This window comes from Lontra canadensis, unplaced genomic scaffold (assembly GCF_010015895.1).
Source record: "Lontra canadensis isolate GAN:19392208 unplaced genomic scaffold, GSC_riverotter_1.0 scaffold210, whole genome shotgun sequence".
In the NCBI taxonomy this organism is placed as follows: domain Eukaryota; kingdom Metazoa; phylum Chordata; class Mammalia; order Carnivora; family Mustelidae; genus Lontra; species Lontra canadensis.
The window spans coordinates 1123700-1140966 of record NW_022631204.1 but is presented as its reverse complement, the minus strand read 5'-3'; the positions used below and the strand labels follow the sequence as shown (position 1 = coordinate 1140966).

The 17267-nt window shown below is 41.8% G+C and overlaps 1 protein-coding gene across 10 annotated transcripts in view; it reads left to right on the top strand.

Annotated features, from left to right (window-relative positions):
• TAF1 (TATA-box binding protein associated factor 1) overlaps nucleotides 1–17267 on the top strand; it is a 78822-nt gene that overhangs the window by 685 nt on the left and 60870 nt on the right. For 8 of the 10 annotated variants that reach the window (XM_032848830.1, XM_032848825.1, XM_032848824.1 and 5 more), the window contains exons 2-18: nucleotides 535–649; nucleotides 789–905; nucleotides 4608–4727; nucleotides 5829–6070; nucleotides 6462–6680; nucleotides 7080–7298; nucleotides 7651–7855; nucleotides 9105–9281; nucleotides 9783–9910; nucleotides 10022–10129; nucleotides 10253–10426; nucleotides 11095–11268; nucleotides 11476–11580; nucleotides 12474–12674; nucleotides 12847–12988; nucleotides 13361–13491; nucleotides 14182–14262. In XM_032848830.1, coding sequence (XP_032704721.1) covers nucleotides 535–649; nucleotides 789–905; nucleotides 4608–4727; nucleotides 5829–6070; nucleotides 6462–6680; nucleotides 7080–7298; nucleotides 7651–7855; nucleotides 9105–9281; nucleotides 9783–9910; nucleotides 10022–10129; nucleotides 10253–10426; nucleotides 11095–11268; nucleotides 11476–11580; nucleotides 12474–12674; nucleotides 12847–12988; nucleotides 13361–13491; nucleotides 14182–14262 — 2658 coding nt within the window. The remainder of the gene's footprint in view (nucleotides 1–534; nucleotides 650–788; nucleotides 906–4607; nucleotides 4728–5828; nucleotides 6071–6461; nucleotides 6681–7079; nucleotides 7299–7650; nucleotides 7856–9104; nucleotides 9282–9782; nucleotides 9911–10021; nucleotides 10130–10252; nucleotides 10427–11094; nucleotides 11269–11475; nucleotides 11581–12473; nucleotides 12675–12846; nucleotides 12989–13360; nucleotides 13492–14181; nucleotides 14263–17267) is intronic. The other 2 variants (XM_032848827.1, XM_032848831.1) reach the window with 1 other exon arrangement.

Genomic DNA, 17267 nt, shown 5'->3' with positions numbered 1-17267 from the left:
GACTATCTGGGGCAGACCCCTTCTGGTCCAGTGCACTTCTTGGGTAGTTTTCCCTGACATTCATGAAATTGTTTCCTGTGTCCAAATGAACCTTACCTACGTTCATTTAGATTCATTGTAACAAAGAGAAAATATTGATCAATATTTCTCCTCTGCATCACACACAAATACACAAAAGCCAGCAAAAAAAATTTCTTGTCATCCCGTCTCGAATCCCAGTGGCTTCACTTGCCTTAGCCTTTATTCAGAGAACTACTGTTCCATTTGTTTAGTCTTGATGATGGTTCTTTGATCTTTTCTTATTAAAGTATGGTGATGAAATTGGAATTAATATGTTGATAAAGATCTGATCAACGTGGAGTTTAGTGGAAGAGTTACTTTACAGTTCTGGAATGTGATGCTCCTTTTAGCACACTGCAGAGTTATATTTAATATGGATTTATAGCTTTGTGCTGGACCAGGGAAATAAGCCTTGTGGTGTGGGAAGCTTAGATTTAGTTGTTATCTTCAACTCTGGTGCTGTCCCTTTTTCAGGAGTGTAAGAAGCACTTGGCAGGCTTGGGGGCTTTGGGTCTGGGCAGCCTGATCACTGAACTCACCGCAAATGAAGAATTGACTGGGACTGATGGTGCCCTGGTAAATGATGAAGGTGAAGTGTGGGTCATGGGGAGTAAGGAGGGAGGAGGCTAGCCACCTGCTGTGTATGCACTTTTCAATGGGAATTATCTAAGGGAGTGAGAGTTACTTGGCCTTTGTTGAGATATACCTGCCCTCCCCTTTATCTATAGGATGGATCAGGAGTACAGAAGATGCTGTCGACTATTCAGACATCAATGAGGTAGCAGAAGATGAAAGCCGAAGATATCAGCAGACAATGGGGAGCTTGCAGCCGCTTTGCCACTCAGGTGATTCTTTAGTGTCATCAGTAGAGCATTCCAGTCATTTTCTTGCAGTGTAGTCCATTTTGTTTCTGTGTATGCTTTCTGCCATTGTTCCTGCTCTCCATCCTTTCCTTTTCTCTCTTTTTGTCAGCTTAGTCCCATGCAGCTCCTATCTTTTTTGTGTGTGTTCTGGGTCATTGTTACACTCGGGTGTTTATTCCTCATACTGGTTATTCCCAAATTCTTGGTGAATGCCAAGTAAAGATAATGTTTTCCTTATCTGGTATTTGAGGACCTACAGTGTTCATGGCACTGTTTTAGAAATTATTTGAACTCAGGGGCGCCTGGGTGGCTCAGTGGGTTAAAGCCTCTGCCTTCAGCTCGGGTCATGATCCCAGGGTCCTGGGATCGAGCCCTGCATCAGGCTCTCTGCTTAGTGGGGAACTTGCTTCCTCCTCTCTCTCTGCCTGCCTCTCTGCCTCCTTGTGATCTCTGTCTGTCAAATAAATAAATAAAATCTTAAAAAAAAAAGAAATAATTTGAACTCAGTCTTTGCTCTTAAGGACTTGGTAGTTCAAGGAGGATTAAGTATCTGCAATGTCCTATATAAACAAGCACACATATTTACTGGCTTAATGTTTATTAATCACTCACCACCTGTATGCTGACAGAATGCGCTTAGTGCTTGCTCCCAATATAGGTGTCTCTCCCTGGTGTAAGGTGCTACATATAGAATCAGAATCAGAGCTGGAAGGGGTCTTAGTGATTGTCTATTATTAACTTCATCATAGGAAAAGAAAACTTGGACTTTAATAAGATGTGGGACTTTTTAAAAAATTATTTAAGTTAGGTAGTGGCAGACCTTGACTAATTCAATAATTCAGGATATTAGACGTTTGTTGAGCTATAAACTGTGATAGTATGGTTCAAAGGTAGTCCATTTTCTGGTCTTGAGGAGCTTAGTTCTGTGGTCTGGAACCTAGAGCAACTGATCACAGTTCCTTTTTTCTGACTTGTAATTTTTTTATAACTTTTAATTGAGGTATAGTTGACATATATATAATTCATTGTTTCCACTGCCTTACCCTATCTCTCACTGCTTGACACTTTTGTATGAGGTTGCTCATTGTTTGTTCATTGTCCACCTCTTTGAATTAGATTTCAGCACCAGTTAATGGATTTGAGTGCTTATCATAGAGAGAGAATTAACTGTGCCACATACACAGGAGGTAACCCAGAAAAAATAGAAGATACAGTTCTCCCTCTCTGGGATATTATTATCATTTGGGGAAGATGGAATAAACAACACGAAGCATAATTACAACAAAAAGACAAGCCAGCTATAAGCTCATATTTCTGTTTAGAGTATTGTATTTCATTTCAACAGGTTGACAGAATATCTGAGACAAATACTATAACTATTATTTTTGAGCCCCCGACTTAGGCTAAGGGGGAAGTGTTAGCTCTGATTTCCAGGGAGTTTTGGAATTTTCAGGTTTTGGTTTGTTGTCTTGGATAGGAATGTTAAGAAAGAGGATGAGTGGGGTGTCCTATTTCGGTTTTATGAGCTGACCTCCTAGAAAAAGAGGATGCTGCATTTGGTAGTCTTAGTACTCTGGGATGCTCATTTCCAAGTTCTCTTATTCAGTGAGGGTGCCTTTACCTGTGTCCTGACTTCCTCCTTCTCTGCCATTGGCCCCTTCAGGTAGCTTGATTTACTAGGATTCTTCTTTGGAGTAATTAGAAGTGGATGGAGGTCATTAGAGAAGATGTCATGGAGGTGAATTTTGAGCAAAAGTTTGAAAGAGTTTCCTGGAGAGGAAGTAGCAGGGCATTTTGGTTTGAAAACATGGCTTCTCTAAAGGTTTAGATATAGAAATAAGTGAATAGTGCAGGGGGAATTGGCCAGCAGGTTTCCTTGAAAGGAGTGGAAAACATACCAGGGATAGAGCAATTTGATAACACGTGTATGTATGCCTTACTTGGGATTTGATGTCATAAAGGATTGTAAACCAAACATTGTTGAGTAAAGGGCAGGGTGGTATAATGAAAAGATAATGGACTTTGGAGTCAGAATAATAGGTTCAAGCTGCAACTCCATATTTAGTTTGATCCTGGGGAAGTTGCTTAGTTTTTGAAGCTTGGATTTATAATAATGCCTCGGTTTTCTTACCTGCAATAAAGGTGATAATACTTCATTAGTGGGTCTTATGTGGGAATTTAAGTTCAATATCACGGGGTGTGAAGGCACCTACATAGTACAGGGTCATGGTAGATGCTCTGTGTTAGTTGCCTTTCCTTCCTAAATGAAAATGAGAAGTGATACTTGTTGCTTTAGGGTTTTGATTAGAAAAGGGGTAAAGGGGCAGACTAACTTAGAAACTGTTCTTGCAGGCTAGATACAAAGTCATCAAGGTCTCGGGTAGGGTGACAGTTGAGGAAAATGCTAAGCAGAATTCAACTTGAGAGTTGCTGATAAAACTTCAGTAGGACTGGGTAAGTAAGGAAGTGCATTGAAATGAGTATAGGCTTTGTTCAGCCAGCCCGTGAATTCTGACTTTGTCATTTAAAACTGTGTGACCCTGAGTAAGTCATTTCACTGTCTCAGAATAATTCCTACTTTGCTGACATTCTTGGGAGGATTATAGATAAAACCTCTCCCACTTCCCCTGCTTGCATTCCCTCTCTTCCTGTGTCTCTCTCTGTCAAATAAATAAATAAAATCTTAAAAAGAAAAAAATATTTTTAATTTCTTTGTTTGAGAGAGACAGGGACAGAGCATGAGCAGGGGAAGGAGGGGTGCCTGGGTGGCTCAGTGGGTTAAGCCTCTGCCTTCAGCTCAGGTCCTGATCTCAGGGTCCTGGGATCAAGCCCCGCATTGGGCTCTCTGCTTAGCGGGGAGCCTGCTTTCCCCTCTCTCTCTGCCTACCTCTCTGCCTACTTGTGATCTCTCTCTCTGTGTCAAATAAATAAATAAATAAAAATCTTAAAAAAAAAAAAGGAAAGGGGGAAGCAGACTTCCCGCTGAGCAGGGAGCCTGATGTGGGGCTCGATCCCAGGACCCGGAGATCATGACCTGAGCTGAAGGCAGACACTTAACCAACTGAGCCACCCAGGCGCCCCTGAGTGGAAAGGTTCTTTAGGCAGCAGAACATGTGGTGTGATTGTAGAGGGGTAAATCAGGGCCAGACCTTCAGATTTGGGGTTAATCCTGAATAAGGGTGATTCTTGAGTTAGGGAATGGAGCTTGTGTAGAGGAATAAAAGCAGAGTGTTCACTATCAGGTGTGGAGTGATGCCAGAGGTTAAAGGTCAGTGGAAAGAATAACAGACTGTAGAAGGTAGATCAAAAAATGTGTCAAAGATTTGGGAAGTGGGAAGAGAGAAAGTCCAGTCTTAAAGGAAGCTGACAGAGAAGGAAGAATGTTAAATTCAGTTATGAGATTGAGCAGGATGAAAATAAAAAATCAAATAGAAGTTGATCAGGAGAAGGAACAAAGGTTTTAAACAGTTCTTGGGCACTCCCTATATTTCTGTATGAGATATACATAGTATTCTAATATTTGGTGATACTCTGTCATCATCTCTTTCTGAAGGCAGAACCTGCACCTCCTGCATGTTAAGAACACCACTTTCACGGAGTGCTTTAAATTCTTGTGTAACAAAGGAACTCAGGGCTGTTGTATGACATTCTGGATATTCAGAATCATCTTCCCGGTTTCATTAGATTATGATGAAGATGACTATGATGCTGACTGTGAAGACATTGACTGCAAGTTGATGCCGCCTCCACCTCCACCTCCAGGACCAACGAAGAAGGATAAGGACGAGGACGCTCTTACCGGTGGTAAGTAGAGACTATCTTTTTTTGTCCAAGGAACAAGTTCCATTCATAGATCTAGGCTTTTGGCATACTTGTAGGGAGCTATTAAAATTAAGCTGCTAGGAAAGGATACAGCTTCTGGAAGTGATTCATACAGTTTTCAAATGTTAATGTCAAAGGGAAGTTTTACTTTTTAAAATATTTGGCAACAGTATTTTAACAGGTACTCGAGGAAAAGTAGTTGAACTTAGTGGTTCTTAGATCTGGCTGCCCATCACAGTCATCCCAAGCCTGTTAAAAAATACATATTTCTGACTCTCACCCAGAGAGTCTGATTCTGAAGAGCTGGGTCAGAGCCCAGGAATTTCAGAGTGTTCTCCAAGTAATTGCTGATGCAACTGATCGGCATACTGGTATTTGGAAACTCCCTGTCTAGATGACTCTCTTTAAAATAAATGATTGAATGGGGAAGGCATCCTAGAATGTGCATAAATCAGAGAGAGCCAACTACCAGATTCAGAGATTTCCAGGGCAAGGGCTTTAGTGATCCTCTCCACCTTCCCTGTGTCGGCCACAGTAGAAACTCTGTCCTAGGCTAGGAGATTGCGGAATAGTAGTATTTTTGATCTCCTGTATTTTGAGAATTATGTTGACCAGAATTCCTCCTGTTAGAGTTTTAGCCATTTCTGCATTAGCGTGTAGGCTAAATAATATTTGATAACTTGATGTCCTAGATAATTTCATTATCATCCTGTGGGCTTAAAAAAATTCTTCAGTTTATGGGTCCCCAAACTAGAGATGATAAGGCCTGCTTGGTATAAAAAAGTGTCACATAATTTTGCTGTTGATCACATTCCTTTAATACATGTATAGAAAGTAGTAAATGTAGTAATAGTGTTTGTTTTTTCTCATCACAACCCTAGGGTACCGGGTACAAGGTGAGTTGGGGACGGTGGGAGATAATGAGTTGGAATGAGTTTTCTGGGTTGCATACTAGTGATCTGGGTGCTTGGAACTATATCCCCTGCCACTGAGCCATGCATATAGCCTAGAGTGGGTACTGGCTGAATCGGAGGAAGTATGCTCACAGTTACATGCCAAAGGGGTTTCTCTTCCTTGTTGCAGTGTCTGAGGATGGAGAAGGCATCATCTTGCCCTCCATCATTGCCCCTTCCTCTTTGGCCTCAGAGAAAGTGGACTTCAGTAGTTCCTCTGACTCAGAATCTGAGATGGGACCTCAAGAAGCAACACAGGCAGAATCTGAAGACGGGAAGCTGACCCTACCTTTGGCTGGGATTATGCAGCACGATGCCACCAAGCTGTTGCCGAGTGTCACAGAATTGTTCCCGGAATTTCGGCCTGGGAAGGTACTTTCCACGGAGAATGCCCATATTGCAAACCACTGACCTCTCCTAAATTCTGAGTTCTGTTGCTGAGATGTTGGATATAGAAAGGATAAGATGTAAAAGTTTTCTTATTCAGTGACACTGCATTAGGTCTGTTTGAAAAAGCTGTATGCATTGATGACAGTACATGTGATCTACATAGTTCTCATCAGAAATTGTCCTTGTTGTCTTAAAAGAACTAGTCCAAATTTTTAAGGGATGCTTCTTTAGTTTCTTGGTAGATGTTATAACTCTAAGTTGAGCACTCTTTGGTCCCTCCCCCACAGCCGAGTGGATCTCTCAGGGGAGTTTGTAGACCCAGATGCTGCTCTTTTCCTGTCTGATATTGAGTCTTTGAGCCTCTGTGTTGTAGGTATTACGCTTCCTACGTCTTTTTGGACCAGGGAAGAACGTCCCATCTGTTTGGCGGAGTGCTCGGAGAAAGAGGAAAAAGAAGCACCGTGAGCTGATCCAGGAAGAGCAGATCCAGGAGGTGGAGTGCTCGGTAGAGTCAGAAGTCAGCCAGAAGTCTTTGTGGAACTATGACTACGCTCCACCGCCACCTCCAGAGCAATGTCTCTCTGATGATGAAGTAGGCAAAATAGAGACCTGGGCTTGAGACCTACAGGAGGAACAAATGAGTTCTCCCTAGCTTATGTCTCAATGGGAAATGTACTTTAGCAGGCAGAGCCCTGTGCTGATTATGAACGAGAAATCGTGAGTCCAGTCTTAGTGGCCGTCCCTTCCCTATTGTAGTAGAGAAGTACTGTGGGCCAGAAGTGGGTGCTACACATGCTGGTGAATAGGAGTTTGAATGCTTTAGGCAGAGTGTGCCATGATCTAGCCCCATTGTTCCCATTCTAACTCCAGTTCTGTTGAAGAATCATCCTTGTAGTTCCTCTAACTTCCCTTCCTGACTGCGGATTCCCTATAGTCCTAGGACATCTGGGATCAGGAAATCCTCCTCTCCTCCTGCTTTATTCTGTTACAGATTACAATGATGGCTCCTGTTGAGTCCAAGTTTTCCCAGTCAACTGGAGATACGGATAAAGTGGCCGATACCAAACCGAGAGTAGCTGAGTGGCGTTACGGGCCTGCTCGGCTGTGGTATGATATGCTGGGTGTCCCTGAAGATGGCAGTGGGTTTGATTATGGCTTCAAACTGAGAAAAATGGACCTCGAACCCGTGATGAAATGTAGAATGTTGGAGGTAAGTGACACTGGTATGTAAGAAAGGAATCTGCGCCCAGGGCCCTTTCCATTTTACTTAACTTTGCTTTTCTGGGTGGGGAGTTACCGGGTAGGGTGTCTTCGGTAGGTTATAGAGGTTCTAAGCCTTGGGCTTGTTATGGTGTGTCACCCTGGCAGCTAGGCCCCGTCACAAGGATTCTGTCTGGGCAGTGAGTGCTGCGCTAGCCCAGGAGTGTGCAGAGGCAGGCCTCCCTTATCAGGTACTTCTTTCAAGTCAGGGACCATGTTTGATGTGTCTGATGAGGGATCTGGAGTCAGAACTTTGACCAGTGACCATTCAGGGATTTGTTCTTCCGTCTTCGTTTCTGTAGGATTTCAGAAAACTTGAGGAAAGTAGCACTGACCTTCTGGCTGATGAAAACTTCCTGATGGTGACACAGCTGCATTGGGAGGATGATATCATCTGGGATGGAGAGGATGTCAAACACAAAGGAACAAAACCTCAGCGTGCAAGCCTGGCAGGCTGGCTTCCTTCCAGCATGACTAGGAATGCCATGGCCTACAACGTTCAGCAAGGTGTGCTTTTGTGCCAGCCATATCTAGCACACTCCCTTCAGCTCAGTCATCCTAAGTGGGTTTGGCTGTGCTCTTTGTTGCTGCTGAGGGGCAGCAAAATGTTTTGGACCTGAGCTCCGATTCTAGTCCATAATAAGTTGTACACCATTAACAAGCTAGGGTGGACTCTGATTTCTCATCAGAAAACTGGGGAAACCACTTTGAAGTTGATGATATATCCAAACTAGACCAAAGTTTTATCTCTATGATCTACTTCCGTTTTCAGAGCTAGCCCCTTTGTCTTTATCATGCTAGAATTTGCTTTTTCTCGTCTTAAGTACGCAAAAAAACAAAAAGGGTATGGTCATGCTTAATGTAGAAAATTTTGAAAATAGAATACAGTGACAAAAATCACTGATAATCCAGCTATCCAGAGAAGATCGACTATTAACTTTTTGGTGTACTTTGTTTTTGGTTTTCTGTCTTCTCTGTGTGTATGTAGTTGAGTTCATTTCTGTAGGTAGTTTTTTGCATATTGTGCTTTTCGTTTGACATCATTATTTTTCTGTGTCGTTCCAAGTTTTTCATAAAAATGTTTAATGACGTGGGAAACTCAAGTGAGAAAAACAAAGTGGCATATATGATACCCTGTTCATGTAAGTGGGAAAAGAAAAAGCACACTATATAATTACAGAAAGCTGACTGAAAGGAAATGCACTATGGGATTTCACAGTGGTTATTTCTGGTTTGTGGAATCACAGCTTCAGTTTCCTTTACATGTTTCTGTATTTTCCTTCAGTTAACCTGGATTACTTTTATAATCCAGAGGAAAACAAAAATGTTTTAATTTTTAAGTCTAAGAGGTTTTTTTCCTTCTCTCGTTCTATCTAAACACTTTGCTGATTGCATAGTATTCTTATATGGATGTTTTCATAATTGACCAATAGTTACTGTATTTTTAATATATATTTTATTATCATTAATTGTTAGTATGTTTTACCATATCATCTATTACCATGATTTCTTTAGCCAGTCCCTTATTACACACACTTGGTTGTTTAAATTTTGAGTCTTATGAAAAACACTGCAGTGAACATTTTGTCTGCAACTTATTTTAAAATGAGAAATACACTGTGTGCACTAGGTTCCTTTTCAGTAGCCGCATGAATAACTTTACTAACATGTGCTCCTTTGCCCTTTGCTGGAATCATGATTGAAAGGGGCATAGGTATTTTGTCTGTTACTGAGTGTCTCCTCCTCTTCTGAGTAGGTTTTGCAGCCACCCTGGATGATGACAAGCCTTGGTACTCTATCTTTCCCATTGACAATGAGGAGCTGGTGTATGGACGCTGGGAGGACAATATCATTTGGGATGCTCAGGCCATGCCCCGGCTGTTGGAGCCTCCTGTTTTGACACTTGATCCCAATGATGAGAACCTCATTTTGGGTATGGTGTTGGCAGGGACCAGTGTTCCTTCTCTGTAATGGACAGCTTGCTGCTAATGTCAAGGGACGGGGGAAATCAGAAAGGTTGGGAAGGTCAAGACTATAAGCTTCTCGGGGGTGCCTGGCTGGCTCATTCAGTGGAGCAGGTGATTCTTGATCTCAGGGTCGTACGTTCCAGCCTCATATTGGATGTGGAGCCTACTTTAAAAAAATAAGTAAAGAAATGAAAAAGACTAGAACTTTCATGTAGCAGTTGAGAGAGCAGAGTTGTGGCTGTTTCTAGTATTTCTGTTTTGCTTAGGGAAAGCTTACAATGTAGGAATGTTGAAAAGCAGTACCTTTGAAATTCCAGGAGTATAGTGTGTTTAGTTAGAGGGAATCACACCTACTAGAAGTGGTCTGGGGTGGGATGAGAGATCTGATTAGGAAGCGCAAAGATACCTGTAGGAAATGTGAATCTTCAGGGATAGTATCTCCAGAGTGACTTTTGTTTCATCCTTAGAAATTCCTGATGAAAAGGAAGAGGCCACCTCCAACTCCCCGTCCAAGGAAAGTAAGAAGGAATCGTCTCTGAAGAAGAGTCGAATTCTGTTAGGGAAAACAGGGGTCATCAAGGAGGAGCCACAGCAGGTCTGTGGAGGGAAAAGGGACCTAGGGTGTTGAGAAGAGCAGAGAAAGGTAATGGAGGAGGGTAGTCTGACTAAGGTTTATTTGATATCTGTTTGATGTTCCCGTCATTAGAACATGTCTCAGCCAGAAGTGAAAGATCCATGGAATCTCTCCAATGATGAATATTACTACCCCAAGCAGCAGGGTCTTCGAGGCACCTTTGGAGGAAATATTATCCAGGTAAAAGTAACAATTTTTTCTGTGATGGATGGGAATCACTGCCTTGTTTTGATGGAGGATATGGGTAAATCTTGCCTAGGCTGGAGTAATTATTTAATTTGAACCCCGTATTTCCTGTCTTAGCACTCGATTCCTGCTGTGGAATTACGACAACCCTTCTTTCCTACCCACATGGGGCCCATCAAACTTCGGCAGTTCCATCGCCCACCTCTGAAGAAATACTCCTTTGGGGCACTCTCTCAGCCAGGTCCCCACTCAGTCCAGCCCTTGCTAAAACACATCAAAAAGAAGGCTAAGGTATGACTGAACTCTGGGTAGGAAAAAAAAAGCAGCTATAAAAGATGTTAGAGTACACTACACGTTGGGGAAATGGACATGATATTAGAGGATACTAGGGAATTACTTTTTTCTCAGATGTGATAGAATGTTACTATAGTTTATTTAGGAGAATGTTCTTATTCTTAGGGGTTGCATGTGAAAATATTTCAGGTGAAGTGTCATGATGACTGCAGCTTTCAGAAACGATTCAGGGGGCACCTGGGTGGCTCAGTTGGTTAAGCATGTGCCTTTGGCTCAGGTCATGATCCCAGGCTCGTGGAATCGAGCCCCATATTAGGCTCCCTGCTCAGGGGAGCCTGCTTCTCCTTCTGCCTCTGTCTGCCACTCCCCCTACTTGTGCACGTGTGCACTCTCTCTCTCTCTGTCCAATAAAATCTTTTAAAAAATGGTTCCAGCAAAATCTATGGAGATAATTTTAGTTAGATAGGGTAAAATATGAAGTTATATCTAGGCGGTGGGAGTGTAAGTGTTCATAGTTTCAACTTCATGGTTGAATATTTTTGCAATGAAGTTTAAAAAAAGGCAAGGCAAAATCACTTTTGGTGTCATTGTCTCAGAATGAACAGCATCAGTTTGTGGTTCTTGTCCTGTCAGGAGCTGAACTGTGTTCTCTTTGTTCTGGGCAGATGAGAGAACAAGAGAGACAAGCGTCTGGTGGTGGAGAGATGTTTTTTATGCGCACACCTCAGGACCTCACAGGCAAAGATGGAGATCTTATTCTTGCAGAATACAGTGAGGAAAATGGACCATTAATGATGCAGGTTGGCATGGCAACCAAGATAAAAAACTACTATAAGCGGGTGAGTCTCTGAGAAAACTTGTGTGTAATATAGTTGTAATGAACATCTAGCAATAGTCTGCGATTGTATATTATGTCTTTTCCATGCTGAAATGGTGTCTTTTTTGTAGTTAGTAATATTAGTAAAATGCTGTACTCAAGGAATATTTTGTGAAGGTCTATTGATTCTATTCTGTAATAGTAACTGGGTCTTTTGTGTTCCTTCTAGAAACCTGGAAAAGATCCTGGAGCCCCAGATTGTAAATATGGAGAAACTGTTTACTGCCATACATCTCCCTTCCTGGGCTCTCTCCATCCTGGCCAATTACTACAGGTGAGGGATTCTTTCCTGTTAACAACTCTTTCCTAAGGAACTTGACAGGTGAGGAGCTAGTCAGCCCAGAAAGAACTAAATCTAGTTGATTGAGGTACTATTTACATGGCAGGTATGGGAAAGAATCAGTATAATCCCCAAATGATTATAATCCCCAGACTTTCTTTTGATCTTTTTATTAAAACTGGCTCTAGTAATGTTATTTGTAAACTAAATTTGAAATTGTTTTTAGAAAACACACACTGGGGGATGGGACGCCTGGGTGGCTCGGTTGGACGACTGCCTTCAGCTCAGGTCATGATCCCGGGGTCCCGGGATCGAGTCCCACATCGGGCTCCCAGCTCCATGGGGAGTCTGCTTCTCCCTCTGACCTTCTCCTCGCTCATGCTCTCTCTCACTGTCTCGCTCTCAAATAAATAAATAAAATCTTTAAAAAAAAAAAAAAGAAAACACACACTGGTAAGAAGTCCAGCAACATCTGGGTGGCATACAGAAGTCAGCCTGGGATTAATAATTTAGTGAGTTAATTAATGAGTATTTAATTTGTGTCTGCAGAATTGGTATGTTTTCACTTGTTTAAAGTATCTCTGTTTTGTAGATGAGGTCAGTTAAGCTCAGAGATACTAAATGACTAATCTGACATCTTATAGTAAGTAGCAGAGTCAGTGTAATCTGAATCCAAATCCTATAGTTTCCCTACTACTGCCAGTGGGTAAAAAATTATTTTCTAATCCCGTTTGACATTCCATATTCTGATTTATTTATATTATTGGATAGGTTTTAGATGGCATTCTGGGGATGGAGAGCAAACAGGCCTGATTTCCCTTCTCATTAGTTGATGAAATTTCCTAGGGCTTCTCTGTATATAATTTTTGTGTTTTTACTTTTGTTAGGCATTTGAGAACAATCTTTTTCGTGCCCCAATTTACCTTCATAAGATGCCAGAAACTGACTTCCTTATCATTCGGACAAGACAAGGTTACTATATCCGGGAATTAGTGGATATTTTTGTGGTCGGCCAGCAGTGCCCCTTGTTTGAAGTTCCTGGGCCCAACTCCAAAAGGGCTAATACACATATTCGAGACTTTCTCCAGGTAAGAATGACAGATTAGGGAGGTCGGTTAGTTTGCACGTAACAGGGTATTGTGGATTTGGGGACACATCAGGAGAGCTCAAAATACATCAGGGCTTAGTAGGGGAAAGAGCCCTGGCGAGCACTTTTGTCTTCTGTTTTGCCAAATGAAAGACACTTGGTTTGTTGGACAGGTCTTTATTTACCGCCTATTCTGGAAGAGTAAAGATAGGCCACGGCGGATCCGAATGGAAGATATAAAGAAAGCCTTCCCTTCTCACTCAGAAAGTAGCATCCGGAAGAGGCTGAAGCTCTGTGCTGACTTCAAACGCACAGGTCATCATTTGTGACTAATTATTTGTTTCCCCCGTCTCTTTCCAAGAAAGGAATTACAGCTTTTGATGAAACAATAAGTATATTGCTCCCAGATTGAGAGAATGTTAGTCATCAAAAGAGGGAAGTAGTAAATCTTCTAATTATGGAGGCTATGATTGCTTTTTGATTTGTGCCTGCTAGGAAATTTGTTGGATGGTGGATGTCAGGAGGTGCAGGCAACCTAGTAGTGGGGCTTTTCTTCGGCGGGCAGGCTAACTGTGGCTAGACCTTCTGGGACGTTTGCATGGCCTGGTCTCGGTTCATTATCCTTGTTGCTGTTGGTGGAAGGGCCTTTGGAATTTGGAATGATCTCATTCTCTCTGCTTTTTCTAGGGATGGACTCAAACTGGTGGGTGTTGAAGTCTGATTTTCGGTTACCGACTGAAGAGGAGATCAGAGCTATGGTGTCCCCAGAGCAGTGCTGTGCCTACTACAGCATGATAGCCGCAGAGCAGCGACTGAAGGTAAGCACCTTTCCCTTGTGCTTGTGCCTGTGGGTTTGTTGCAGACAGAGGAGGATGTAGACTGGTGGCACTGGCCAAGAAGTGATGGTTCCTGGATTATGAACCAGTTACAGATTCGAGCTCTGAGGTACTCCGTGTCTGTTGGTTCTGAGGACGACTCCGGTCTAGCTAAATAGCAGTGGGAAGGCTTCATGAGGGAATGTAGGGCGTATTGTTCCATCCATTTGGGTGGCGACTTTAATCTTTGTTCTTTACAAGGCAGGTTCATACACAGGGCAAATACTTCTCGGTTGTTTTCCACAGCCTTCCCTGTGGGCTGAGATGGTGGTGCTGGACATGTGCTTTTAGAGAAGTACGATATCCTTCTTAGGCCCAAGCAGGGAAGATCTAGCCGGGATGAGACAGCACAGCTACACCACTAAGTTAGTGAGTCTGCAGTGATGAGCATCTCTACTTAGCTTCCTTTTTGGGCCTTAATAACCTACACATCAGCTGGCAAGTTCCCTGAAATGTAATATATCTTCTGATAGCCTAAGGATATAGAATGGTGACAGAGACAGGAAGACTTTACAGAATCCATTCTCTGTGCGAAAATGTACTTTGATATTCTGTACTTGGTACTTACTGAAACTTGTACTTTGTGTTTTCCAATTTGTTGACTGGTTTATGCTTACGTTTGTGCTCTTCCAGGATGCTGGCTATGGTGAGAAGTCCTTTTTTGCTCCAGAAGAAGAAAATGAGGAAGATTTCCAGATGAAGATTGATGATGAGGTAAGGCTTTACACTAGTTTTTTTGTTAATTAATTAATTATTTTAGAGAGAGAGAGCATGTGAGTGGGGGTGGGGGGACAGGTAGAGGGAGAGAATCTCAAGCAGACTCTGCCCTTAGCGTGGAACCCAGTGTGGGGCTCCATCTCACAGTCCTGAGATAATGACCTGAGCCAGAATCAAGAGTCAGATGCTCAGGGGTGCCTGGGTGTCTCAATGGGTTAAGCCTCTGCCTTCAGCTCAGGTCATGGTATCAGGGTCCTGGGATCGAGCCCCACATCGGGCTCTCTGCTCAGCAGGGAGCCTGCTTCCTCCTTTCTCTCTGCCTGCCTCTCTGCCTACTCGTGATCTCTCTCTCTGTCAAATAAATAAATAAAATCTTAAAAAAAAAGAGTCAGATGCTCAACTAACCAAGCCACCCAGGCACCCTGGCTTTGTGCTAATTTTTATTAGTATATCCCATTTATCCATTTTAATTTTTTTCCATTTATCCTTTAAAAAAAAACAACTTTATTGAGTTAAGATTGACATAAGTAGCACATATTTAAAGTGTACTATTTGATATGTTGTGATATGTGTTTATATCTGTGAATCCTCATAACAAGATAGTGAATGTATCTGTCACCCCCCCCAAAAGATTTTTTGTACCCCCTTTGGAATCTTTTCTCCTTTCTCTTCCCTTTACTCTGGCCTCTTTGTGCCCTGACAACCACACTGATGCTTTCTGTCACTATAGATTAGTTCACATTTTCTACATTTTTTAGATATGTGGGCTCATACAGTATGTACTTTTTTTTTTAACCGTGGTAAAATATACATAACAAAATTTACCATCTAACCTTTAAATGTACAATTTGGTAACGTTAGGTATGTTCACATTGTTATAAAACCAGTTTCCAGAATTCTTTTCATGTTGCAAAACTGAAACTCTGTTACCCATTAAATCACAAGTCCCCATTTCTTCCTCCTCCAGCCTCTGCAACCACCATTCTACTTTCTGTCTCTCTGAATTTTACTACTCTAGGTACTTCCCCTAAGTGGAATCATGAGGTATTGTTTTTATGTGACTGGTTTATTTTATCCAGCACGATATCCTCAAAGTTCATGCATGTTGTAGCATATATCACAGTTTCCTTCCTTTTTTAAGGCTGAATAACATTCCACTGTGTGTATGTACCACATCGTGTTTATCCACCCATCCATCGGTGGTGGTTTGGGGTGCTTCCACCTCTTGCTGTTGGGCGCAGTGCTGCTGTGATCATGGGTGTGCACATATCGCTTCAGGATTCTGTTTTCTGTTCTTCTGCATATAGACCCAGAAGTGGATTACTGGATCACATGATAGTTCTGTTTTTAGTTTTTTGAGCAACTTCCATACTTATTTTCTTCAAAGTAGCTGCAGTATTTTCCGTTCTTGTCAATGGCATATAAGAATTTCAATTTCTCCACACTTACGCCAACACTTGTTATTATTTTTTTGATAGAAACCATCCTAATGGATGTGAGGCAGTATCTCATTGTGATTTTGATTTGCATTTCCCTAATGGTTAGTGATGTTGAGCCATCTTTTCATGTACTTATTGGACATTTGTGTATCTTCTTCTGAGAAGGGTCTATTCAAGTTCTTTGCCCATTTTTGAATCAGGTTGTTTGGTTTTTGTTATTGAGTTGTAGTTCTTTATAAATTCTTGATATTAATCTCTCATCAGATACATGCTGTGCAAATACTTTCTGCCATAGGTTGCCTTTTTATTCTGTTGTGTCCTTTGATGCAGAGAAGTTTTTAATTGAGATACAGTCCAGTGTATCTTATTTTACTTTTGTTGTTTGTGCTTTTTTGGTTCCATATCCAAGATGTCATTGCCAAATCCAGTGTCATGGTTTTTCCTCTGTTTTCTTCTAAGGGTTTTATATTTTTAATTCTTTTTTTAAAACATTTTATTTATTTATTTGACAGACAGAGATCACAAGTAGACAGAGAGGCAGGCAGAGGAGAGGAGGAAGCAGGCTCCCCACTGAGCAGAGAGCCCAATGTGGGGCTTGATCCCAAGACCCTGGGATCATGACCTGAGCCAAAGGCAGAGGCTTTAACGCACTGAGCCACCAAGGCGCCCCTATTTTTAATTCTTATACTTAGGTATGAGACCTAAGATGGTCTTTGCTCCATTGTGAGTTAATTTTTATATATGGTATAAGGTAAAGGTCGAGCTTCATTATTTTGCATGTGGATATTCTATTTTCAGCACCATTTGTTGAAAGTATGTATTCTTTCTTGTCTGTCTTCTTTCAACCCTGTAATTATGTTGAGATTCATCCAGGTTATTGACCGTTTGTTCTTTTGTATTGCCACATAGCACTCCATAATGTGGATATTACCACAGTTTAGGTAATGGCCTATCAAAAGACATTTTGGTTGTTCCCAGTTTTTGGCTATTATGAATAAAGCTGCTATCAATATTCATGTATAAATCTCTGGACACATTTCCTTTTTTCTTGGGTAAATACCTAAAAGTAGAATTATTGGGTCATGTGGTAATTCTCTTTCACATTTTTTTAAAGATTTTATTTATTGGGGAGAGAGAGCATGAATGGGGTGGGGTGGGGAGAGGGAGAAGCAGACTCCCCACTGAGCAGCAAGCCCGACCTGGGGCTCAATACCAGAACCCCAGGATCATGAACTGAAGGCAGACACTTAACCAGTTGAGCCACCCAGGCGCCCCACTTTCAATTTTGAAGGAACTACCTTCCACAGTGACTGTGTTATTTTTACATTCTTACTAGCAATGTATGAGGGTTCTAGTTTTTCCACATCCTTGTCAACACTTGTTATTTTTCTTTTTTTTAATTATTACTACTTTTATGGCCCTCCTGTCAGATGTGAAATGGTCTCTTGCTGCTGTTTTGATTTGCATTTCCCTAGTGGCTAAGGGCGTTGAGCATCTTTTCATGTGCTTAATTTATCATACAGACTTCTTTCGTCAAGTGTCTGTTCATCTTTTTAATCCACT